This window comes from Calonectris borealis, chromosome 14 (assembly GCF_964195595.1).
Source record: "Calonectris borealis chromosome 14, bCalBor7.hap1.2, whole genome shotgun sequence".
Lineage (NCBI taxonomy): Eukaryota > Metazoa > Chordata > Aves > Procellariiformes > Procellariidae > Calonectris > Calonectris borealis.
The window spans coordinates 10007548-10033801 of NC_134325.1; the positions used below are offsets into that span (position 1 = coordinate 10007548).

The following is a 26254-nucleotide window of genomic DNA, read 5'->3' on the forward strand; positions in this document are numbered from 1 at the left end:
TATGAGAAATCGGGTTAATTAATGATACATCAGCACTACAGACCTGAGGGCTTGTATCAGGCACTGACAAGAAGCATCCATGCGTGTGCTCAGCACGTCCTGGGAACTAACTTAATGTGTGAAATCTCAGTTTATGTAGTGGAGATCACTATTATGATTTTTGGGGTGATGTTTATTTGGGACACATCAAACTTAACTTATACTGATCTGAATAGTGCTCTTGCATGTGATTGTGACTAATTTAGTTTTGTTTTATATTTCCAAAGGGATGGCAAGAGTCCTTGCAAGGTCAAAAAGCTGCCCCAGACGTGATCTGAGAGGTTTAAATTATAATTTCCTCAGGCTGAAAGAGAGGAAAATTAAACTGTCAATGAAACTGAGATCCATTACTTGTTTATTTTTTAGAGTGAAACTCTGGACGGATTATATCATTGTCTTTTATATCTGGTCTTTTCTTGCACTATGCAGAGTTAATAAAGGAAAAACTATTCTTGAGCTATGGGCTACCGCAAAGTCCTCATGAATGGTGTTCATTGGTTCACATGTAGTCACTTAACTAGTTTTCTTGACTCCCTTGCTGTATCTGCTTCTCTCTGTTGATGGGGGAAGGGTAATTCATTTCCCTCTAAGGTGTGCTTCTAAAATAAAGTGGGTGGGTTCCCCTCTAGAAGTGCACGTAGAAAGCTAAGTGAGGTGATTAATGTCCTGTTTATAAATTGTTAATTGTTAAAATACACATTGTTTGCATCTTGGTCAGTGAACATTTTCTTCTTGTTAGACATAGCTGTCAATTGCAGTGTTTTGTTTTTCTTCACTGGAAGCATTATCAACTCAATATAAGTAAGTGTCCAGATCTCTACTGCTTTTAGTGAATCTTATATTTATATATAAGCACAAAAGCCATATATTCTTAAGAGCTTAGTTTTATTTATTGGAAAATAGAGGCAGATACATCAATATGTCTATCTATATATTCGATACTTTAAGGACTTTTTTGAGGGTCTTCATCTGTTTGGATTTGTATCATATTCCTCTTCTAATATTTATATATTGAGCAAATAAGCAGTGCCAACTATTCTAGACGGAAGTAATGCTCCCTGGATCTAGCAAATACCTTATCTGAACAAATACATTTTTAAACTAAGAAGATTCTTTACCAGAAAAACAACAGGGGTGCTTTCTTCCCTACTACTGCAGTGTCAAAAACTGTTGTAAACTGTAGCTCATATTTTAAGGTCAAGAGTAACTGTTACGATTTATTGCAGGAGCACATGTGCCCATCTTTCTCCAAGTAATTGCATTGTACGCTGAGGTCCCTGTAAGCTGTGGTCAAAATGTTTACTTAATTAAACGTAGTTATTTCATTTTCAGTTCTTGGAAAGCTTTCATTAGACACTACGTATTTCTGGGCTAACAGCATCTCAATGAAACCTTGAAAAAGATTTTAAAGGATATTTTAGGTGTAGGATTATAATCTACTGTGATAAATATGAGGATTTCTATTTGGAGATTAGAGACTGTTCTCTATGAGCCGGCTGACACTGAAATCTTGCAGTCATAAGCAGCTAGACTCTTGCCTACTCTCTAACTCTGACTCTTCCACAAGGAGCTGACTTCGTACTTTAATTTATTGGGATTTTTTTTTTGTTTGGTTGGGGTTTTTTTTTGTTTTGTTTTGGGGTTGGTGTGGGGTTTTTTTGTTTTGTTTTGTTTTTTAATCTGAAAGAGGGTCTGTCCAGGCATGAGGGTCTGTCCAGGCATGAATAAGGAAGAGGCCCAGCAGTGTAATTTGTCACATGGAAACTTAGCATTATATTTTCATTGTGAATATCTACGTCTTCATCAGTGTTTTCCAGTCATCCTCTCAGCAACATAGAAGGGATCCCACGGAACCCCCATATCCTGGAGCTCTCTGAGATTTGTTAGTTGTGATGAGAAAAAATTGGATTTTAGTTGTAATGTGAACAAGGCAAAAGAATCACAAATGTAGGCATGGGGTAGAATAAAGTTTACTCTTTCTAAAAGACAACAGTGGCCACTGATTTGTCTGATTTCCCCAATCAGTGTGGCACTGATTGTCCCATTATTTGATGGCTATGTCATGGAAGTTGAAGCTAGATGACTTTTTATGATGCTTCAGGGTAAAATAAAGCATCTTGGGAATGGTGTCATTATTCTCCCCTCTCTCATGCTGCTGAAGCTCTAGTAGGACTATAACAACTGAACCTTGATTGAAGATTTTGACAGGCCCAACACCTGTAAGAGGAAAATGGACACACTTTAAATTCTGACAGTATAATAAAACTGCCAACTTAAGTAATGAAGAGGGTCATGCCTTGTCAATATTGCAATAGCATTCATATTCTGTGGCAGTCAAATCAATGTCTATGGTAGTTTAGATACAGTTTTCTTACAGAGCTATGTGTTTTTGTTATTTAATTTTATGACACTTAAAGGGAAATGAGGCAGGTCAGAAGGTCTTTCTGTATATAAGAAGTGGAGATAGTCTTACCTTGATTTTTCCTGGGCCAATGCCTACTCTCCTGGAAGCTGCACTGAGGTAAAGAGCACAAAACATCTATAACCTATGTATCCCCTTATAGATATAGCTGGGAAGGAAACGGCCTTCCCATTTCAGGAGAGAAAAATGAGGCTTTTTTTTCCTTTTCTTTTCTTTTTTGTTTTTTCCTTTAAACAGTGACAAAATGCTGAAAGCTTGAAAATTCACAGCTGAAATCCACAATTTTTTCTCAAAATTGAAAGGCTTTTTTGTTAATAATTTCTATCAGACGCTATAAGCTGTACTGAGCTCAGCACCAAGAGACAGAAGCCACTATAGGTCACATCTGTTTTGTACCTCCTTATCTCTGAATACCAGTGAAATGAATGAGCCGATTCTTGTTATGGGTAGGTTAAAACTGGACTTTCTTTATTACTGTTATTCAGAAAAGGGCAACCACAGAAAACTGTCTGTTTTCAGTCTTTGATACAAGGGTATCCACAGTTGATGCCTCTGACTGGGGAAAGTTTTAGGAAATAAGAAACTTCTCTCAGCCCCTTGCCTCTGAAATGTAGTTAATTCCATAGTTTCTCGGGTTTTTTGTCTAAGGCTCTTGCAGTATTATAAACTAATAAACCCCAAAAAATCCCTGGAGCCTTACAGAGTGCCCTGTTTCCATCATGCATAATGCAGAGGGTTATGCTGTGAAGTCACAATGACTGCATTGGGCTGTACACTTCATACACTTTCTGTATTCTATATATTTTGGTTTTGATTGCAGTATTGGTTGCCATCTGATCAGAGCCTCAGTCACACTATTAGTTAACCCCATCACCACTGAAACAGTAAATTAAACAGAAAATCTGCCAACTGCTTACAAAAGCCTGTTAACGCTCTTGTTAAGAAGTGTACCTAAATGTGGAGCTAAATTTATCTGTTTATAGCATGTATTGAATTTGCATGTGTCATTTGCTACATACTCTTAGTCTATTCAAAGATGAGGAATATTTTCCCCAAGTGGGTGCGAGGATATGGTTTTTAGTTTAATCTTTATGGAGTGTGGTTAGGCTTGTTTGTAAGAAGGAAGGGAGTGTCAGGAAAATTTGGTGACGGGGTCTATTTGATTTTTATCTGTTTCTGAAATTAACATAGAAAATAATCTTCAGTGAATTGCACCAAACGTAATGTTGCTCTGTACATTTGTCTGAAACGGAATTTTGTCAAGGGACTGATGAAAGATGAAAATGGGGAAGAGGGAAGAGTAACTGGCATGGCTGATCAAAGTGTATCAATTCATGAATAAGGAGCGTAGCAGGTTCTGAAGATCTGAGGTTGTAGCTCAAACCCCTGGGAAGACTGGGCTGCAATGATTGGCACAACATCTCAGATAATAAGCCAGCATGGTAAAGACCCTGTTTTATGACAAATGAAATACTCCATACGACCCTGTAGCAGAATTAACTTCTGTATTTTTGGGACTTCATTTCAAAAGATGCATTATATGTCATTTGTCTCTGCCTATCAGCTCTCTGCCATACATTCAGGTTCTCATTGTTTTCCCCTCTTCTAATACAGAAAGGCAGATTTGGAAGAAAATTCTGTACTGAATCACAGTGATGAGCTGTAAGTTTTAGGTTGTGTATTTGTGTGTGTGTATGTATTTTTTGTTGTTGTTAATGCAAGAGTAGAGATGTTATGTCAAACTGCTAAGGCTACCAGGCAGCTAGTAATATTCTTCCTAAAAACTACTGAGTGTTGGAAAAATTTGCTTTCTTCTCTTCCAGTGTTTGCACACCTGATTTAAATCTCCTGCCTAATTGTGGGAGCAGGGACACTGGATTAAAAGGCAATAGTTAACAAACCCAGTCTGTTGATCTGATGTCCCTGTGTTGTTTATAAAGACCTGTCACCCCAACTTTTTATTCATTGTGCTTTGGAGTCCTTTTCTTTAAGTGGTATTGATAGGATTAAAGAAGGATAGTTTGCAACAAGAATGTTTTAAAATTACCTCAGTAAGTATGGATTTTTTAAAAACTTACTCTCAGCATTTATCCAGAGGAGCCTTTTATTTGCTTTAAGACGCACAGCAACAGAAAAGGAAATGGTGGTGAGCAGTTATGAAGGCAAGGCTCTTACCATTCTATACATGTAATGCCTGCCTTGGGTTTTAGAGTATAGTGGTAGTTTATTTCATTTTTACAGATGTCAAAGCATTTCAGTGCTGCCATGCGACACAGAAACAGAGCTAGGTTTGAACAACACGCCACAAGAATAAGTGAAACTTGTTTTTGTGATGTCCTTATAGAGTAAGCTAACCTGCATGGTGTTGTGTACACTGTTTCTTTTAATGTAGATCAGACTCGAATGTCATACCCTTTTTTCCCATGTTTTTCTCTAACCATGTGTGTTAAAATTCTATCTTTGTCACCAGAATGGGTTCATAGGTTTTCCATTAGTCATTAAGCATGGAGATTCAGAATTGGGGGGTTTTGGTTTGGGTTGGGTTGGATTGTTTTTTGTTTTGGTTTTGTTTTCTTGGTATTAATGGCTTGTGTTTTGTTCTTTCAAATAAAATACAAAGAGTGTATTATTTTTAGGGGCTTAACGTCTAAGAACGAAATGGTTGCTCTTCTCTGAACACTGGTAGAGTGCTAAAATATGAAGATGTTGAATACAGAAAATAAGAGGTTTAACATAATATTGATTCAGCTAGTGTATTTCAAAGAGTTCAGGAGGTGAGCAGGAAGGATGAAGAGAAGGGCTGCATCTCTTAGCATTTTAGCAAATTGTAACTGAGTGTCCTAAATGGGCCATATATTTCTTTAAAAGCTGTGGTTAAAATTTTCAGTAATCACTAATGACTTAAGATTTTCTTTTGAAAATGGGTCACTTTGATTTCCAGGTTCAGGGTAGGTTGTAAATCCTGAAGTTAAAACTTCAGGGAAGTCTGCTCCTACCTGATTGAGTATGCAGGAAACTTGGAATGATGGTCTGTAACAGCCTGGTGCAGACTGTCTTGCCTTTCCCTCTAAAACAAGGTAGTTTTCACCATTGGAGGTGGCGTAGACAGTTACTAGTATTTCTCTTAGTTTTATGGTTCTTAAAAAGAAACAATTTCAGAGCCTTAACTTCACTTACGTCAAGAAAGAGCTACTGAAGAGAAGGCTTCGTCAACTTGCAGTTTATCTGTCAGACTTCTGGAGCTGTTTAAAATGGTGCGTAACCCCACCCAGTAGCATTCTGTAGATACTGATTAGTGCTTGCTGAAGTGGCACAGATTTCTGCACGACTCTTCAAAGTCAGTGTTAATTTAGAGCACAGAATCATCCTGAATAGTAACTTTCCATTAAGATCAGTTTTCTACTGATTTCTGTATGAAGGTCCAAAGTTCAAACGGTTCTTTTCTCATTTCCTAAAGACTATGCATGACTTACTTAATTCAGCTATAGGATTTTGCAGTTCATCAGAAAGAATAGTTGAATTGCCTTCAACTGAAGATCAAACAAAAATTCTCTTGAAAGATTATGAGGATTCTTCCTTTATATTTTAGTATTCTATAGAAAGTTCTTGTCTTCCACTGGAGTTCTTGTCAACATTGGAGATATTTGAGTGCCCTAATACTGATCTCATCTCTATGTGTGCTTTTCAGAATCTTTATCGCTTTCTGTGTAAAAAATTTTTACTTCTCAAGTTTTGATGTAGAAGTATGGCTGTGTTGTGGTTTAACCCAGCAGGCAGCCAAACACCACACAGCTGCTTGCTCGCTCACTCCCTGCCCCCCGCAGTGGGATGGCAGGGAGAATCAAAGAAAAAAAAAAGGGTTTAATAGAACAGAAAAGGAAGGGAAAAGAATAATAATAATAATAACAACGATGATAGAATATGCAAAATGAGTGATGCACAATTCAATTGCTCACCACCCACCGACCAATGCCCAGCCAGTTCCTGAGCAGCGATCGCTACTTCCCAGACCATGCCTCCTAATTTATATAGGAGCATGATGTCATATGGTATAGAATACCCCATTGGCCAGTTGGGTCAGCTGTCCTGGCTGTGCTCCCTCCCAGCTTCTTGTGCATCTGCCAGAGCATGGGAAGCTGAAAAGTCCTTGACTATGTAAACACTACTTAGCAACAGCTAAAACATCAGTGTGTTATCAACATTATTCTTGTACTAAATCCAAAACACAGCACTGCACCAGCTACTAGGAAGACAATTAATTCTACCCCAGCTGAAACCAGGACAGATGGTAATGTAAACATTAACAAGACAGGCTGGCCTGTAGCATGTAGAGTATCTTGATTATTAATTGACAATGAAAACTATTAATCGGCAAAATTCCTCGAATGAGCATTATGAAGCTTTGCTTAGGGATTACATAGCCACTGGTATGAAATCGGAGTCTGAGAATAACAGACTCTCTTCAGGTGCTAAGAATAAAAGGGGACAGATGAGTTTTATGTGTCAGTAGCAAAAACATTCCTGTAAGTTTTCTAAAACATGTTTCAGTAACTTTGCATTCTTCACACTTCATAGGCTGATGCACAATCCAAAATGTAATTATCAACTAGAAGTCTTCTAATGTTCAGTACTTTCTAGAATCTGTGTTTAGTAGATAGAAAAAAAAAGATTTCTGTTTTTTTTTTTTTCTTCTTCATGTACTTGTTCATTCCGAGCTGGAAGAGGTTCGTTGCTGTGCCATGCATCTATATCTCCCACTTAAACAGAGGTGGAATTGATTAGGGGCTCACAGAAAGGTGATGAATATTTTAATTTGCTATCCAGGCAATCTGCAGCACTGAACAGGGACAAATTATTGTTGGATTCTGAAATAGATGAGGAAAGCAATAGATTTTGCTTTGTATTCAAAGGTATTTCTAAATCTGAACTCTAAAGTTTGCGCCTTGAGTATTTTGCATCCACTATATTGAGCCACCTGGGATTGTTCAAAATGGCGGTCTCCCATCTGTGCCATGTCGCAAACAGCAGCACTAACTTCACAAACAGATTATGTATCATTTGAACTAATTAAGATTCAAGAGGAAGGGAAATTTTGTGGCTGTCTGGAGTTCAGACTGAGTCTGATTTTTGTTCTCTCTCACAGACTTAATGAGTGACCTTGGGCAAGTTATTTCCCCAATCTGTGCTTTGTTTGGTTGTTGGTTTGTTTGGTTGTTGGTTTGTTTTCTTGTTTTTTTTGGTTGGGTGTTTGTCGAGCTGATAATCGTCAGCCTGACAGGTATATTGGAGATTAGGTCATTGTAGTTTGTAGAGGAAAGGGAAGTCTTCCAGTAGAAAGCACCACAGGAGCACAGAACTGGATCCTCAAATTCAATGTTGCAGGTCAGGGACCCTGAGTTTTTATCATCATTACTTGACGGTTTTTTCCTGAGGGCCTGGTACTTATAGCCGTACACAGAATATAAGTAGTAATTTTTCCTAAACTGGGAGTCATGCACTGTTATCTTCTCAACTTCCTAGAAGGTGCTTCTCTCTCCTTTCGTAAGTTATCAAAAAGAAAATGAAGCTACTAGCCAGAAAAAAAAGAAATGCTAAAGAAAAGCAATGTGTTTACTCTGAATATCAAACTGTTTCTTATCACAGGTAGACTCAGTGCTATCTGTACAACTGTTTGTACCCATCAAAAGTCAAGTTCTTTTGCGACACACACTGGCAGATACCAAATTGCTTGCTTTTGCTGCTGTAAAAAATACTCTTTCCACAGATCATGTTGGATGCCAAAGGCTTCATAGCTGAACAAGGAAGGAGGAACTGGTGTTTTGCAGCTGTTCAAGGGTCCATGAGATTCTCAAGACCTGTAGTTTAGAAGTCATGGTCCTTGTACAGTTTGCATTATTGCTATTAAATCGTCTTCCAAGAGTATAATATAATGCATTTCCCTTGATACCATTCCAGCATGTTTATTTGTTTAACTTTAGTGCTCCTTGGATGAAGAAAGCTTTTCCCACAGGTTTTTTTTTTCTTCTTTCCCTTTTTTCCTTCCGTCTTTAAATATACAGTCTCCATCCATGTAGCTTAGAATTTGTGTTTCAAAATCATTTATAAAAAAGAATTTTCAAATTCTTTTGTTGCACCTGTACCTTTCTTAAATTCTTTGAGGACACTTCTTGGAATAAATTGTGAAAATACACAACAGGAACACAGGGAAGCAAGCTGATACCTTCATAACTTAGAGCGTTGTATGGAGGGTGACTGTCTTCAAGTGCATGTTTTTTCCTTTTTGGACTTCTGTCAGCCTCCCTTCTGAGTGTTTCTCACTTAAGAATAGTAAAGCTGTATTTACATCTTGCTTTAATACCAAAAGCAAGTAAAGGCCATTCCTAGCCTGCCCTGTTCAGATCCTATTAATTTAGGGAATGGATTGCATAGGAAATCCATCATAAACTTTCAGGTATGAACACAGTAGTTTAAAAAAAAAAAAAAAAAGAAGGGGGGGAGAACTATTTATTAAAAGAGTAAATTGGAAGGGAATAGGCTATTTGTTTTGTTCCATGTCTCAGATAAAAATAATTGGCTCATTAATCACAATATCAGCTTGGTCATTTTGGGAAGGTCAGGCTGAAGAATGAATAGAAACAAGGCACATCATTTTAAAATTTAAAAAGCAGACATTAAGGATGTCAGTGAAAGAAACTTCAGTAAAAAGCCCTTGGCATCTTGTTACTTTACATAAGCAAAGTTTTAGGATTAAATGTATTTAACCCTTTTTTTTCCTTCTCCCCGCTCATTCAGAAATACACATTGAAAACATATATGTATGCGTATATATATATATAGACATATACATTGAGTCAATATCATGAAAATTAATATTGATTTCTTATCTTCAAATTTTTCTGGATGAGTATATGTTCTTTTGGCTTTGCTACCTTTCCATGCATCCACTATTTCTTTCCCAAGCTATCTTCTATTACCTTTGAATGCAAGTAGCTGTTGCTAAAGCATGGAGAAGGCATAACAGAAACCCTGAAAGCTTCTTTCCACTCTGTAGGTTTCCCTTAATGTTTCAGATGTCATAATTTCCTGTGGTAAGAAAGGTTTTGTTTCAGTCTCAGCTCTGAAATATCAAACTTTCATAAGAATATTGTCTTATTTATTATTTTTATATTTATTATTAAATAATAAAAAAAAATACTTTGGAAAATCTCATCTGAATATATAGAAGCCAGAGAATTTATACAAGCGAATAGCTTTTCATATCATGTTTAAATCTAATGTCGTGATTTAGAAAGCTTTCAGATGGGGATGGCAGTATCATCTGTTTGTCTCTCCTTTACTGGGTCTAATCTATCTGTATGTTCTCCCCTGAATCTACGCCACAATATTATTCTCTGATATCATAGTCTCTAGAGCAACATAAACCCCAGAGCTGCAGCACCACAGATTTCTAACTCTACAGCATATGTCATGGTTGCTCATTTTAGCTTACTGCTGTTTGGGTAAGCTCAATACCTTTCTATTCAGTGGCGTTTAATTTCAAAGGATGACTATAGACATACACCATATACTAGCATGCAATAAGCCAGTATAATGGATGCCAGGATGGTATCTTAGTTCTGCTATAGCCAGTAGGATTTTTGGCAGACAGAATTTCCCAATTGATCAGTACACAGTGGAAGAGGTTTTTTCCTTTTGTAATAACTTAAGACACCCTGGAAACACCTGTGCCACAACCAAATGTTGTCTTGAGGTATAGACAGAAAAGGAGGCTTCTCTTAAATTACTGCACATGTGCAATCATCTGTCATGAGAACAGATATATATGATTAAAAACCTACAATTTTGACATTCATTGGATTATGAGTGCTTCTGAAAGGTTCTGAAACCAGCTCAATGAAATCATCATTTGTTTCTTCTTAAGCTATGTGTAGCTTCATGGATGAAGTCCTAACCCTGATTTTTATCTGCATAAAAGATTATTAACTAATGTTTTAAGGCTAGGTAATTCTGAGACCCCAATGGATGCATGCTTAAATACATTGTCTAACTTTCAATGAGGTACACCAGAGTGTGTGTGTTAAGTCCTATACATACTGATATATTCACAACTTCTACCAGATTGAGAAAGAGCGCTATCTAAATTGGCTTTTTTTTAATAGAGATTCCCTGAAAGAAAGGCATGAGATTTCAAAGATGGAGAGAGGAGTTGTATTTTGTTTATGGAGCAGCAAAATTAAAAAAATAGTGTTCCTTAAGATTCCCCTAGCAAAATCTAAATTAAGTCTGAGGTTATCCTATTTGATATACTCCTTTTAAATTGCTCATTTATAGGGGAAAAAACTACAAAAAAGCTATGTATGCTCTATATGAAATAGTGTTGTTCAGAGATGTTCATCTTTGATCCCTTTTAGTCAGGGAGTTTGATGGCTAGTCTTTAACTGTATTTGTTTTTATATAGCTCAGCAAGTCAAGACTTTGTTTGGCTACTGCAAATACATCTACAGGAGATATTATTTAAGTAAAACTTGTATTCCACTTTCAAGTGTGTGTTTGCCTAAATATACTGTTGGTTTCTTTTCTTCAGAGTTAGTAGTTCGACTGTGTATCTTCAGATTCTGTTCTGTCTCCCTTTATTCCTGCAACTACCATTCCTAAGCAAAACAAGAGATGTCTAATGCCAAATTATTCACTATACAAATTTGAGAGGGGAAGCTTGCTCTCCCACCTTTGTTTATTTAATTTGGAATCCCTTTTGGCTGAACTGTGTTAGCAGGACAATTCTGTTAAGTGGGCATGGTCCAACACGCTGAGCTTGCTCTGTGAGCTTCTGTTCTGGCATCGCCCATGGATCCATGCTAAAGAAACTCCCGGGTGACAATCTCCATTTGTGCCCTACTGACAAGCTAATAGTTCTTGAGCTGTTGGAAGCTGGAGAAAGAAACCAGATGGAGTTCTCAAAGTTGCTATTTATGCTTTGTGCTCCTTACTGTTACTTACCTCTTTTAGCTGGCAGATCTTGGAATGGACTTATTCCCTATTCTTTGTTTTGATTGCTTGCTTGTTTAGCATAGTGAACCATTGGAAATACTTACGATTATTTACTCTATTATGTTGTATTATGCCTAGAGGTCAAATTGGAACACTACTGTTCTAGGTGCTTATAGCTTAACAAGACATCACAGATGGAGGAGGCATTTTGGCAGCACATGGAGGTGGGAGTAGCAGGATGTTTAAGTGCTGGACAAAGTTGTTTATGAACAGTCTTAGATTAAAACAAGACAATTCCCTCATGTCACATCTATAAATTATACATACTGTTTTCTTTGGGGGTTTGTAATGCTTTACAGGTTTGCGTTAAGTCTTTGTTGTTGACACTTGTCCTAGTTAGGATTGCATTGAGTTACAAAACTTGAGTTCTTCAGGGGAGGAAGAGACCTTCGGCTTATTTTCTGAGTCCAGGGAGCTGTGAAAAGGTGCAGTTCAAGGATCAATAACTCTAATTATGAATGAGATTCCCATTTCCCTCAACAGCGTAGGGCGGCAAGAGTAAATCATTTCTTTGTAAAAAGTTCCTTGTAAATCCAGACAGACCAACTTGGGTTTGAATAGACTGAGTCAGACTGACAAGTGCTGATAACGGTGATTCTTTGAAGTCTTTAGATTTTACAGATAGAGGGGAATGTGTATTTCTACACATAAAAAGAACATTTTGAAGAAGCCAGTAGTGGTGATAACTGAAAAATCATGCTACTTGGGAGATGGCACACACAGCAGAAGACAGAATTAATTCCACAGGGAGATTGTCATCATCCCATAACAATGAATTAAAAAATCAGACAGACAGTGTACATTCACTATCAATTTTTCTGTCCCTGCCTTATTTATGTTCCTCTGCAGTTACTAGCCAGAATAAAGCATAAGAACTGCAGTTTGTACTGATATATAGGGTTCGGTCATGGATTATGGACCTATTAAAGATCCTAGCAATAGAAAATGTCCTTTAATTCAGTCAGTAAACTGGCATTCTGTTCTGAAGGTCCCCTTTTTAATCCCTGGAGGTGTTCAAAACAGTGGTGATCAGTCATCCCCTAATCTTAAATGAATTTAAATGAATTAATTTTCAAACACCATGAGCGAAATCTTTTTAATCTCTCTTTTTAAGATGTGGGAACTGAGGATAAGATAAGCCATGTACGTTGCTTGAGGTCACATATAGTCTTTGGCAGAAATTTTGGTGAGATATTTTCTCGTGCTCTTGGCATAGGATGGCAACTGTACCACTACTGTAGCAGTAAAGCACACTAGGCACACTCTAGGGTTTTGTTATGGTGGGGTATAAGCAATACAATGTTTTGGCAAAAATCTATTAACATTCTTGCCTATGTTAGACCAGGCTGAGAAATGACTGAATTTTCCGTTTATTTCTCCATACTCTCCCTTCCATCTTCTAATGGTACCCATTTCTGATCCCAGAGGGCTTGGCAGACTTTTCCAAAAGGAAACGCAAAGGCAATTGACTGCCAATACAGTTTTAATGTGGAATCCCTATCTTGTAGCTGGTTCGTGGCTGTGCAGAATAGCATAACAAATAAGAATGCATGGTACTTCTGCTTCTCTGACTTCCTGAGGTAGGCAACAAACAGAAAACATGAAAAAGAATATCGGAAGCCATTTTAGCTCTGTATTTTCTACTTATTAGTGCTGGGATTTGACGTTTAGCTTATGGAAATTAAACTGCATGAAAACTGTTTTTTATAACAGAGTTCAGACTATACACCCCACTCAGTGTTATCTGAAACAACTAGGGAAACAAAATCCACCAGGAAAAATTCAATGTGTTGTTTGTACTAATTCTCATTGGACTCCTAATGATATTGTATGATTTCAGGAAAATTGTGGGTTTATGTTTTTATCTCAGCAGACATTTGATGATGCCTAGGATATTGTATTATGCCATGCTACATTTATGTGTCAGAACATACTGTTGCTTGGTTGTAGCTGATACGCTCTGCATGTTTTATTACTTAGGATGATAACAAGCAACTGCCTTCATGACACAGTGAAGTAGAACATTTAAGATTGTGGACCAGTAGGTTTTCAAATTCTGTATGTTTGGTTTTTTTGATAGTGACTTATTAAGAAACCATACATATGGGAAAGTAAGGATGAGTGGACTATGGCACTCTAGTTATGTTTTATTTTTCCTTTCGGTCCTATCATATCTTTGTGTGTCAGTGATTGTGTACAGCCAAAAAAATCAGTCAGGTATTTCTTTTTGCTTGGGAAGCATCAAGTTCTCTATTCCAGCTCTCAGAACTGTACAAAGGGGTATAAACTAGACTTTGAGCTATATTTTTTAGTTAATTATTTTCTTGTTTATAATGTTCCCTGTACCCAGGACACCCATTCTCTCCCTCAGAACCTTGGTTTTTTTCACACAGGTCAATACCCTCAGCTCTCTTCTTTCACTGTTTTCTGTGTCTGATCCCTCACCTTGTCCTTCTGCCTAGCTTGTTGGAACAAACAATGCATGTGTTCCTGTAGTTGCTCCACCGCTTTACTTTCTCTTCACTCGCCTCCAGCTCCCGTCCCTTTTCTTTGTATTTTGTCAATTTATTTTCTGCATTCTTGGCCAGTATTTTTCAAATTAGGTGTGCTATTCTTCAGCTGATTTGTGAGCCCAATACAAGTGCAAGTAGATGAATTGGGGTCAGAAACACAGAATTGGGGTAGTCTTGGGGCAAGTTTGGGATTTTTTGTACTTGAAGAAACTTGAAGGCATGTATTTAACCAGAGGGAATTCATTAGAATTCAATTAGAATCAGTGGCATCTCATCAGTTACTCTTCTTTTAAACAAAACAAAATGCCAAAAACCAACAACAAAAACAGTCTGGAACTAGTGAATTTTCTTCCACTGTCTTTCAGCTTTTTATTCCACTGTCTTTCTCCTGTACCCCTAGAGACCAAAGAACTTTAATCTAAGTTCTCTTTCACCTCATCTTCTGTCCTGTCATCCTATTTCAGCAGGTATAAATAACCTTTTCTTCAAAGGGTTTTCCCTGAGCAATAGCATTTCCTCTAGATCGTGTAGGTGCCTGAATTGCTTATCCTGGTTTAATGCTGGGTAGTGGCTTTGTATTTGAGCCTAGGTTTCTCAGAATAAAGGTTCGTGCATTACAAATACTTCTAGACTCTGTCAGGCTGGTGCTGTCAGCTTTTTCTCTGCTAGTCCTGCTTGCATTCAGTAGAACCACTACTGTTTTCTTTTTGATACAGATCTTGACAGGGTACTATGGTCATCATTTGCTTTCTTTCGAACCTGAAACATCTTCCCAAAGGTTCATATGCTATTTGTGTCTTTTACCATCGTGGTTGGATGTACTCTTGTTTTTATTTCATTGCCCAAGTGATAACACTTGTTTAGAAATGTAAGTGCAGGGATGGTTTGTGCCTGTATGTATATGCCTGCCTGCATGCCAAGAACACCTGAGACTGCACATACCAGCCAGCGCCCTTCATCCTTTGTGCATGTGGTATTCTTTCCCTCTGCTTTTATCAGTCTTTCAAACTGTAAGTTCTTCAGAGCAAGGATGGTGACTCCTTACGTACTTGTAGAGCAGTGGGCATTCTGTAAGTGCCATCGCAATAATATATATTAGAAGCATTAAACTGAATGCCCCGAGAGGAGGCAATTCAATCAATAATGCACTATTTGTCATCCCTGGAAAGTACCAGAACTCTCTAGTTCTGGATTTCTTGCTGAAATACCACGGGCAGCCCTTTCCCAACAGGCCTGTGCAGTCAGTTATATGCAGTTGCTCTGTGACAAAGCAGCACTGGCTTATAGTCCCGTAAATGCAGCAGATGAGTATACGAGCTTCACAGGATTCGAGCTGTCTACAATAAAAATCCAGTACAAGTTTCCATGCACTTCCTATGTAATCATAAGAGCTTTAATCTATGGCTCCAGGGAGAGGACAAAAAAGAAATTTAAACTGCCATACAAGAAATACATAGCCATGTAACTTTGTATCGTTCTTCTTTCTAACCCCCCACTCCTAAGCCTGTCCCCCCACCCCCCCAAAAAAAGGTGTAAAATTGCAGCTGCCTCCTGATGTGACAGGGGTGAGAAACTATTGCTTTTTTCCCCCTGTGTTTATTTTCAAAGTCACTTACAAGTTTAAGGTATATATTTCTATGTTCTCAAGGAGGAACTTGCCAAATTTTAATGCTGTACTCCTGTCTGATTCTAATTCCCATTAATAGTGAAGTATGTACTGCTTCACTTACTTTTTTTCCAATGAAATATATTTGCATGAGCTTGTCTCTCTCTTATCCTAGCAAAGTGTAATTTTACTTATATTTCTATCTGCATAATGCAGCATGCATGTATTTCAGTAGTCAGATGCATTACCTGACAAGTTTTTTCTTAAACTTATGGTTCGCTGCTCGTAGATGAAACTCAGCATCTATGTGTTTGGAGGGAATATTAAAACATTAGAGTAGGGTCTTTATGGTGATGTAACTTAACATATACATCAAAAATCATGGTCTACTCGTTTCTTACTCTGGATTAGTTCATAGATTGCTGAATGGTCTGGACAAAGTACTTAACTTCTCTGTGCCTCATTTTACTCATTGTACAGTAGAGATAAATTAGTTAGCTATTTCATGGGGATGTTATAAAGACTAATAAATTATTTAGGCAGCACTTTAAAGCATTGGTATAAGTAGGTGATGAGTATTAATGATGAAGATATTCAGATGCACAAATGGCATTTGGACACTTAAGAGCCATTTCTGCCTCTGAAAATTTTCCCCTGGCTACTGGTGGTAGTGATTTGCATGTGACCTGGGGGAAGCCTCTTAACTTCTCTGCCAAATGGGAAGACTAATGATGTACCTCAAAGGCATTTAATCTGCAGAGAGTTTTGAAATCCTCAGATGAGAGGGGCACTATCAGTGAGCTTACTGGAGTTGTTGTAAGTCATGTGATATTTCTTGAAAATGTTTCAGCCTGTGCTTCATCTTCCATGATAAGGATGCTTTCTATCCAAATATCAATTTTATTAATTAATCAACATATCCTATGCTATACTCTGAAGTTACCTGGCAGAGAACTGGACATATGCTGAGGATATGATCCACGTTTGTCTTAGAAGTGACATTGATTTATTCTTCGCATTGTTCTTATGTGACAGCTACTGCACTATATGGTGAAGAAACTGCAATTCAAACATTCTGGTACCATTGTTTCAAGACGCTCAGATGAGAAAATCAAGCCAAACATCTTATTGGAATGGGAAGGAAAAAGAATTTATTAAATGCTCATTTAACATGCATCTTACACACAACATATTAGCTGCTCAAATGTTGACTGGCTGCCAGCCATGACTAAAGTTAAATACGATGGTTGACAAACACTGTGAGGTCAGTTGTTCAAAATGCCTTAGAAGATGTCCAGATGATCAGAATTGAAAACACTTGGAGTCAATAGAAAGGGGCCAAATTAGCAGCAGTGTAACTAAGAGGAGAACTTCCCTCAGCATGGATTTTTGTTTTTCTGGCCAAAATTATACTTTGAAAAAAGATGATTGGAGAACTTTCCACATCTCTAGCACAGCGCTCCACCTGCTGGCTCCACAGCATGAATTAGCTAGCAGTGTTATTCACAGAATATCAATAAAGTTGATGAACAGATGTTTTGGCACAGTAACAATAGGAACATGCTGCCAGTATTCTTAAAAAGTAGGTCCCCGGAAACCTTTGGCTCGTGATAAAGTGCTGCACCAAACATCTGTGGGTTAGCAGAGATGGTGGCAGCAGTAGCTTTAATTTTTCTTTATGAAGTATGGTTCTACTGCAATAACTTAGAAACAGCGTGATAAAATACACTGAAGAGGAGAAAACCCTTGCAAGACTGCTTTAAAAAGGTGTCGTTAGGAAAGTCACTCCTCTGAAAGTTGGGGAAAATGGGCTTTTATTCCTCCAGAAAGAAGGCTATTTAATATAACTGCCACTTCAGTGTGAATGGTCTTAACTGCTGATAAAAAGGGAAAACAGCTGCATCTTCTCCTCCAGCTATTTTTGAGTAGTGACTATACCTTTATGAGGGTTCAGAGAACATACCCAGTCACATCTTCAGGAATTACATCCCATAGTCCTGTACCTAATAAATTTTTGGTGAAGCTGGAGTTTGAAAAAGGAACCAGGTGCAGCAGAGACATTTTTCTTTTTAGAAAGATGAGCATATACTAAGCAAAACCTGGGTTAGGGCAGGATTCAGTGTTTAATCAACTATTTACTGAAATTAAGCACTTTATTTCCTTTGAACTAGATCAAAATTTTCTTTTCCTAATGTTTCAACGTAAATTTTCACTGAGTTTTTCTTTACAAATTTCCTTTAAAGTCCTTGTAGACTGACAATTTCCACATACCAAAACCTGCAAGTGTTCTAAGTTTGGTTTCACAGAAAGCCTGCAAAGCAAAGTTGGCCAATAGACCACAGTGACTAAAATGTCAATGAGAAAATGTTTTGCTCGCGCTTCAGCAGCTATATGTGCCAAGGTCTTAGAAGGAATTCAGAACAATGAAGCTTGATATTCACATGTAGTTTGATTTTTTTTTTTTTAATTTATTTATTTATTTTTAAACTGTGAGGCCTGTTTAGTACTTCTCCAGAAATGTTTTAAACCATGTAATGTCATGTAATACTGCTGTTTATCAACAGTCTGAATTTTGGAAAAAAAGATAAAAAGCTTTTCTTTTTTTTATTTTCTTTTTTTTTTCCTGACTAATTATATCCAGTCTCTTGACTCCAAGGTTGAAACTGCTGTGTGTCCTTTCTATTGTTTAATCTATGGTAAGTGTAAGTACTTCATTATAATAATATAAAATTAAGTTCAGTATTTCTGTGGATTGCTGCTGTACCAACATGGTCAGCAATTACAAGGTATCATTTCTGAAAAGGTAAATGATTGCTAAGTTCAAATAGCTATAGTGCTTGGTCTTATAATTATATAACATCATTAGAGACATAATTATGTAACATCGTTAGAGACTGAATCATCATCTCTGTCCTGGGTTCTTGCCCAATCTGTCTTTAGGAAAACTCTGAATGACTGTTAGTGTATTGCTTATTTACAAAAATGTGGTGTTCTGATTCAATACGAAATAACTGGAATTAGGTATGTTGACTTAATTGGTCTGAATGCATCACTACAGAGGAGTATTTAGAAGCAGATAATTTCGGGTGTTTACGAGATACAGCTTACAGAAGAGCATTTATGAAGTGCTCTTGATGTAGAAGGCAGTAGCATAAGTAATCTGGCCTGTCAATGCACATTGGACAGCATACAACTGAATAGAAGCAAGCTAAGGAACCTTTTATTAGATTATCAGTGTCCATTAGATTGGCTGCTGGGAAAAGGGGTTTGTAGAAAACAATAGTTCATACATATTGTATTGCTGTCTCTTCAAATGCATTTGCAAATGCTTCCCTGTATACAGCAATTGCTAATTGCTATATGTAAGCACATATAGTGATAAGATATAATACATCCCATAAAACAATTCCTTGGGATAATTTGGTGGGGAGTTTCTCCCAGAGGAAGTCACACTTGAATGCATAGGCTGGGTTAAATTACCAGTTTGCAGAATACATGAAAAAACTAACATGGTATTCTCTTCTGTTGCATAAGAAATGACAGCACTGTTGTGAAGTTGGCCGAGTACCTGCAGGAGTGAGGAGAGCAGGGCTGGCCCTGAATCACCAAGTGTCAGAATGGTTATTTGCAGAACTGTGATGTTAGCTGCTTCTAGTAACAGCTGTAAAAACCAACTGGATCCCCACTGGGTATGGCTAGCGGCTGTGGTGCTTGCAGTTTCTGAGGGACAGGGAATTACTTGTTTTCTAAGGTGCTATGAGTAGACAGAGTGCAGCACTAAAAAGAATCTGCAAGATAATTACAGATAATTGCCTTTGGAACTTCAAACGAAATAATAAATAACCAGAAGGCTGTGCTTGCTAGTTTTCTTAGTGACCAGCTATTAAACATGTTATATTTTTCCAAGACTTTGCAAAAATCTGTGTGCAGCCCTTCTCTCCACCGTACATGTACCCACATATTGGAAGTTTTTTAGTCACCTTAAAGTGGCCTTCATATCCTATGCACTTTGTATCCACTGCTTACACCTAACCCTTCACCCTCAGCACTCTGCCTTATGTGTGGCACAGCCTCTGGTAGGCAAGGGGTAAGGCTGAACAATTTGAGAATCCCTCCCACCATTAAGAACTGTGAATCATTTTGTGGTTTGTGATCTATGAAGCTGTGACTCCATGTTTCTCCTGCAAGACGTTGCACTTCAGAGAACAGATTTGTAACCCCTGTGTGTCTCACACCCTTTGCCAACAAACCTGCTTCTCTTCTCAGCTCACTCTCTCTAACCCTTTCTAAGTAGGAGGAGTGAGTGTTTGCAGCCATAATTGTATGTGATTTTCCCTTCCTGGTCTGTAGCAACTGTTTCAGGCCAAACCAGCTGCTGTGGTAACATTCCCTGGTCGTGTAGAGTGGATTGGGAATAACTGAATCTCTGAAAAGTGCAGTCTTCAAAAGTGACAACAAAGCAAAATTCAGCCCCTGCCTCCTTTTTATAGTCTGGTGGATAAATAGATAAAGGAAAATATTTTATCTCTGTGATGGTCAGTGTCACCTTGTGCTGTTACTGATCACTGGAACTTATGTAGAAGACAAAAATGGACTCAAGCTACCTGTGAAGTACAAGCAATGTTTTCCTACCAACAGCTGATGGATGTTATTTCTGTCTCAGTAGAGCCAAATTTCATCTGCTGAAAAATTCTTGGGTTTTATGTATATATGTGGGCTGGAAGTTGGAGAACCATATACCAGGACCTAAGGTATTAATTAGAATTGTTATTTTTCTGAACAGCAAAAGGCCACCCCCTTTTTACTCTTGCAGATCTAAAATACATGCTCAAGCGTAACAGCTTTAAAAGAATTCACCTCTTTACAAAGGTCTACTTAGCAATAATAAAGATATTGTTAGTCTGCGGACAAAAAAGAAATTGTATTCCTTACTACAATTGCAGTTAAAAGCAGTTGTTATGGCAACTATTGCAGTATCTTTATCGGTATTCTACTGTACTGTCTGGAAGAGGCAAAAATCTCTTTTGCTCAACTGCATGTGACTGATACAATGGGAGACCAAGATGCTCCCCGTTGCCAAGTAGTAAGATGAGGATTCTGGTAATGCCTTTGAAGTTAACCTCCCCCTTCCCTAGGGGATAGGGAAGCAAGGGCTGCCCATAAATGCAGACAGATCGCACACAGATAGACATAGGATCAAAACACTATTTCCAAATCTCTCGGTACCCTGAAATTACAGCCAGATGGTTTCACATGTCAGTCTTGGTAGCCAAATCTCTGTGTGGTTCTCCCAGGGAGGTGTGATGTGTGTCATTTATTGAGTGTCTAGAGGTCCTATCCAAATATCTGAGAAGAGTCGGATAGAAACTGTTGCCTGTGCGCTTAATAAGTAATTTAAGAATACTCTGCAGCAATGTTTGTATTACCTCTGTGGGTAGTCCCTCAAGTGTGGTACCTTCCAGTTGTGAAATTGGGTTTGCATTTGGACGTTTGTCTGCAGTTTACCTGCAAACTTGTGTGTGCTTGTTTGGCTTCAAGGTTTGACTTGGACTGTTTTTTTTCCTCAATTTTTCTTTCAGTTAGTTTCCTTTTATAGTTTTCAACTTTGCTTTACACTATTTTTGTGGTGGTTATTACTGTAACAGCAGAGCACCTGGAGAGGTCAGAAAAGTATAAACCATTGTTGTTTCGCAGGCAACTGTTGGCACATATCATGCCCGAGGGATTTCTGCTCAGTTTTTGAAAAGCAAGGGTAACACAGGTGCTATTTCTGAGTGAAACACTGGACACCTATAAGGTCAATGTGGAAAACCAGCCAGGGTCAGCATCTGCATTGTGATGGATTTCTAGCTTTAGCACCTGATGATGGAGGAAGGACAGGAAATGCGTAAGTTGCAGAGGTTCAACAGCTATATGAATATCAGCACGTGCCTGTCTCGCCATACATGGCTTTGTGCTGTCTTCTATGTCAGGAAATGAACTAACTTTAGGCAAGTGTAAGCTGTCTGATCAGCCTTTTCTTCCTCTTCTTTTCCATGTTGTTTTTCTGCACCTTCGTTCTAACTGGGTAACTGCCTCTCTGCTAGGATAAATATTAAGTCATCAATATCTACAATTGTGCTTTGCTGCTTCAGCTGTGAGCTCCAAGGGACATTTGTGATAGCAGAAGAAAGTATTCTTGTTTGTTCCCTGACTTCCAAGTCTTATATTCTGTTTTTACGTAGATGAAAAGTTCTAGACCACTTCAGAGACACATCCATCATGTTAGTACCACTTTTATAAAGATGAGAAAACATTGACTATGTGTTTCTTTTGCCATATGCTCTATCCTGTGCAAACTTTTCTGTTGGATCAAAGAACTAGAGAGCAGTCTCTGATAATATACACTAGTTTGGGAGCTAAATGCAAAGTTTTTCACAAATTAGCACTCCTGAAACCCATTTCCTTGAATGTTTTAGAAGGCAAAAGTGAGCTCTGAACTGCAAGCAAGCCTCCTTGTTCATCCCATGGTAATAACATCTCTTTAATGCAAAGGAGAAAAGCTATGGCCAGATACACAGAATCCATAAGTAATGTACTGAAGAAGCTAGAGAACTTAAAACACTCCCTCATCTACACGGTGACTTCTTGGGCATAGTGGGGAAAAAAGCAAAGTGCATTCTGAGCTGTAAAGTTTGGCTTTATGAGCAGGCTATAATTTTGAGCAGACTTTAATTCTCTTTTTCTTCTTGAATAAAAATAACTATTAAGCACAAACTGATATTCCTTTAGCACAAAAGGCAGGACACAATTAAGGCTAGCATGCTTTTATTTTGATCTGGAAAGATCAATTGATAAAGAAAATTGGAGAGCAAAATGTGTAGCATTATGTAATCAAGCAAGGAAGAAACTGTAGTTGCATCCAGGGATTCCTAGGAGTTGCACCATGGAGCAACTGAAGTCTGTGTCCCCATACCCTGTCCTATTCCCTCTTCATGCAGGATACAGAGGGAATTGCTGGCAGATTACGCTGCTGCAGCTTCCTTCCAGCAGTCTCGCTATCAAAAGGGGAAATTAGCAGCCATTATTTTAAAAGACTATTGAACCTCTGACACAGCTGATCATTTTAAAAATCTTCAGTGATATATATGTATCAGAGAGTGCTCTGTGGGGAAGTGTGAGGGGTGACTTGTCAGCAAATCTGCTGGAAAATTCAATTTTCCTGCACCTCTGACTCATGTAGTAATCTTTAATAGTCTGTTGATTCTACAGTGCCCTTAACAGTGCCAGACATTGTATTGAGATAAAAGAAAGGTATGGATCAATAGGCCATAATTCAATTAATAATCAAGAGTCAGGTTTTAAGAACCATGTTCCACCTGGAAAGCATGTGACTCTTCAAGTGATCCCACAGAAATTAACGTACAAAAAAAGATGATAGCTCTCCAGCTACTTGATTATCTGATAACATTAATCTCTCATGAAAGGGCATGAGAATGTTTTTCATAAAGTAGATGATAGCTTCTCCAATCTAAAGTCTGAGTGAATAGACAGGCTTCTGAAACTACATCAGTAAACCTTGACTTGTGTGAGCTTATGTTACACAATGTTCTTTTCAGATCTTTTCAGATGATGAAAGCTCCATGTGATTTAATCTCTCCCAGGAAACTTCAGTCAAGGATTTAATACCTGAAAGCATCACTTTTAAGAAGCAGAATTATTTAAATTTGCCATCCCTGACAGCAATTCTTGATTGTGAGGCCAAGCAGACAAAGTCATGCTATGGAACAATACAGTGGTTTAAATACGAACTAGTTTAAGTCTGAAGTGTCATCTTGAATATTTCTGTCTCTATGCTATCAAATTTGAGAGTAGAGAGGCTTTTTCTTTAACTTTGTTGACTACTAAATACACAGAAATCATACAGTAAGATGACCCCATTTGCCTAGGCACAATATACACAGATTGGATAAATAGAGGTGGCATGCATTGCATTTAGCTGCAGGCAGAAGGGTTACATATCTAATATACAGCCATCCAATGTGGCTTCAAAGTAATTCAGTTTAAGTTTGGACTCTACTTTTTTAGAATACGAAAGTAAGACAGATTAGAAAAGTGACCCCTGCCAGAAATTTAAAGTTACGACTGATACTGGTTTTGTGGTTTGGTTTTTTTTTCCCTTGTGTGATGCATACCCAGGTAAAATGTGCTCAATAGCAAAACATGTGAGGAACAGTAAAAATCCAGGTGATTCACTTATCTAGCATGATGATGATCCTTCTTCATTTCTTAATAAAACAAGCCCTCTCCAAATGGCTGTCAAATCTGACTAGGTATGCTCAGCATAAATACTTGGAGCACAAGATCTGTCTTGGAAAGTTGCTGCCCATAGGATAACTTTCAATTCTTGTCTTTGCAGTGCTTGCGTTGTACTTTTTCAGCTGTTTAGAAAGGTATTCTCAGCATCCTATTTGGCTGGTAGGATCATTTTTTGTATAGGTTTAGAGTGCATGTGTGAGTCCTAAACAGTACTTACACACATGTATAAATAGGGGTTATTTGTGGAGTTCAACATGAGTCTTTGGGGATCCAGGCTAATTCCTCATAATATGGAATTGATGCTGTTCCTCAAAGTCAGTGTATGTGTGCTAACTTATACTAGTTGAGGATTCATGCCTGTTACTAGCAGGTATTGGCACAGCAGGTTGCACAGGATTTTAGTATTCTCATGCTAATCTTTGGCTCTGGATTTGAGGAAGAACTGCTCAGTGATCTTCAGACTGTGGGAAGCGGCAGGAGCTTTCCATTTGTGATTTGTCACAAATTTTTCAAGATGATCTGTGGACGTATTTGGGACAGAAGTTTGGGACATATTTTTAGTATCTCCTTTTTAATTGTGAGCCTTTCCAGAGCATTTGGAACTCAAGTGGTAAAAGACTTACTCTTTGCTATATAGCTGAACAACGTCTAGGAGAATATAGAAAATGATAAAATAACGGTAAATAATAAAAAATATGATACACAGAAAACACTTAGTAACAGAGGCTGAAGATAAGAATGTAGCCTTTGGTGGTTTCTTTGAATTGAAATGTCATCTGCAGCAAAACACTCACAACTGGTATGAGAATCACTGTCACATACGGGCACTTTAAATACAGGTATTTCATTCGCTATCTGTGTTGTTCAGAAAATGAACAGATCTTCCTGACGTTAACTGTTAGTATGCCAGTTCTAGAGCAAGCAAAGATGTGGAGATAAGACACTGAGATACAAGTGATATTAACAATGAGAGAAGTTAAGGGAACTATATTAGCCAAAATGACAAGCTGAGGCTTATGGTATCCTTTGTGTGTGCCGACGAGCTTTCTCTTCATTCTCTGGCCTGGCTGAGAGGTGGCAAACCTCTGCAGCCAGTGTGCTCTATGCTGTGCTTGAGGTTTGGGAACCAGATTTACTCTACTGTGGATTTACCAAGTTGCTGCCTTTGGCCAAGGAGATGCCTTTTCCTGTCCCCAAAAGCTGAGGTGTGAATAGCCCCTGGATTCAGCTGGACAGTCTGACTTCCCTTTTGTTGATAAATGAGTGAGCAAGAGATTGCTGGATAGCTGTGGACTTGGGTTATGGGACACCCAAGTTTAGCTGCCGGAAGAGGTAGGATTTTGTAGAGCTTTCTAGTAGTAAGAAAGCGTCAGTATTTTAAAAATTTTGTGTGCTATTTATAAAAAATCCATACCACCCACACAGAGGACCACTGACCAAGGATGTCAGCAGAGTTTAAAGGATGGACTTAACCTCTTAATGCTTTCTTTTAGATCTGAGCAGTTGTCACCTTCTCAACGGTGGTTCAGAGTTGCCTTAGAATGATTCTTCCTTTTAAAAGCTGAATGAAAATTGCATTTACCTCTGGCCTTTTGCAAGTAATATATATTTGTTGTTTTCATATTGTAAGATGAAATATTTATATTCCTTTAATTGGAAAATTCTGTCCTATCATATATGCACTTCAAATGAGGCTGCTTCACTGGAAATAATATATTATGATGAAAAGTATATTTCTGTGGTGTTACAAGAAGTTTTCAGATGCCTTATCACACAGATCCCCTTCTGAGACTATGCATAACAAGACTGAATTCAGGTAAAATAGTCACTTCCACCTGACAATGCAAAGATAGTTTTAGTCAATAAACAAAAATACATTGCTTTGCTGTTTCAGAATATAGCTGTGACTGACATTCCTGAGCATCATGTTCTGCACTTTTAAGTATTTTCATGATAAAAGTGAAGTGTGTGTCAGGGGAATTTAAGAAACACTACAGCAAATCAGTAGAGAATACACTGTTGTTCAAAAGCCTTAATGATTGCCTACTGAGCTTCTGTATTAGCACAACCATTTTGTATTCCAGTTTTGAGAAGTTATGCTGACTTAACCCTGTGGAAAACCTTTAACGGTTCTTTGAAGAAAAATTTAAATATGATGAAGTTATATTCTGGTTTTTTGTCTGTGTTAAAAACAGAAGTAGTTTGAAGGTATTCTGGATAGTACAGTGATAAAATTGTGATCCAAACCTTTCATTTCGGTGTCTTCTTTCCATGTCTTTAAGACTGTGGTTGGATGAAGTGCACTTTAAAGGGATTTTTTTTTTTTTC

The 26254-nt window shown here is 37.9% G+C and overlaps 1 protein-coding gene across 2 annotated transcripts in view; it reads right to left on the minus strand.

Annotated features, from left to right (window-relative positions):
* Positions 1 to 1179: 1179 nt before the first annotated feature.
* GALNT18 (polypeptide N-acetylgalactosaminyltransferase 18) overlaps positions 1180 to 26254 on the minus strand; it is a 297690-nt gene continuing 272615 nt past the window's right edge. For both annotated transcript variants that reach the window (XM_075163173.1, XM_075163172.1), the window contains one exon: positions 1180 to 2256. In XM_075163173.1, coding sequence (XP_075019274.1) covers positions 2212 to 2256 — 45 coding nt within the window. In that variant the 3' untranslated portion in view covers positions 1180 to 2211. The remainder of the gene's footprint in view (positions 2257 to 26254) is intronic.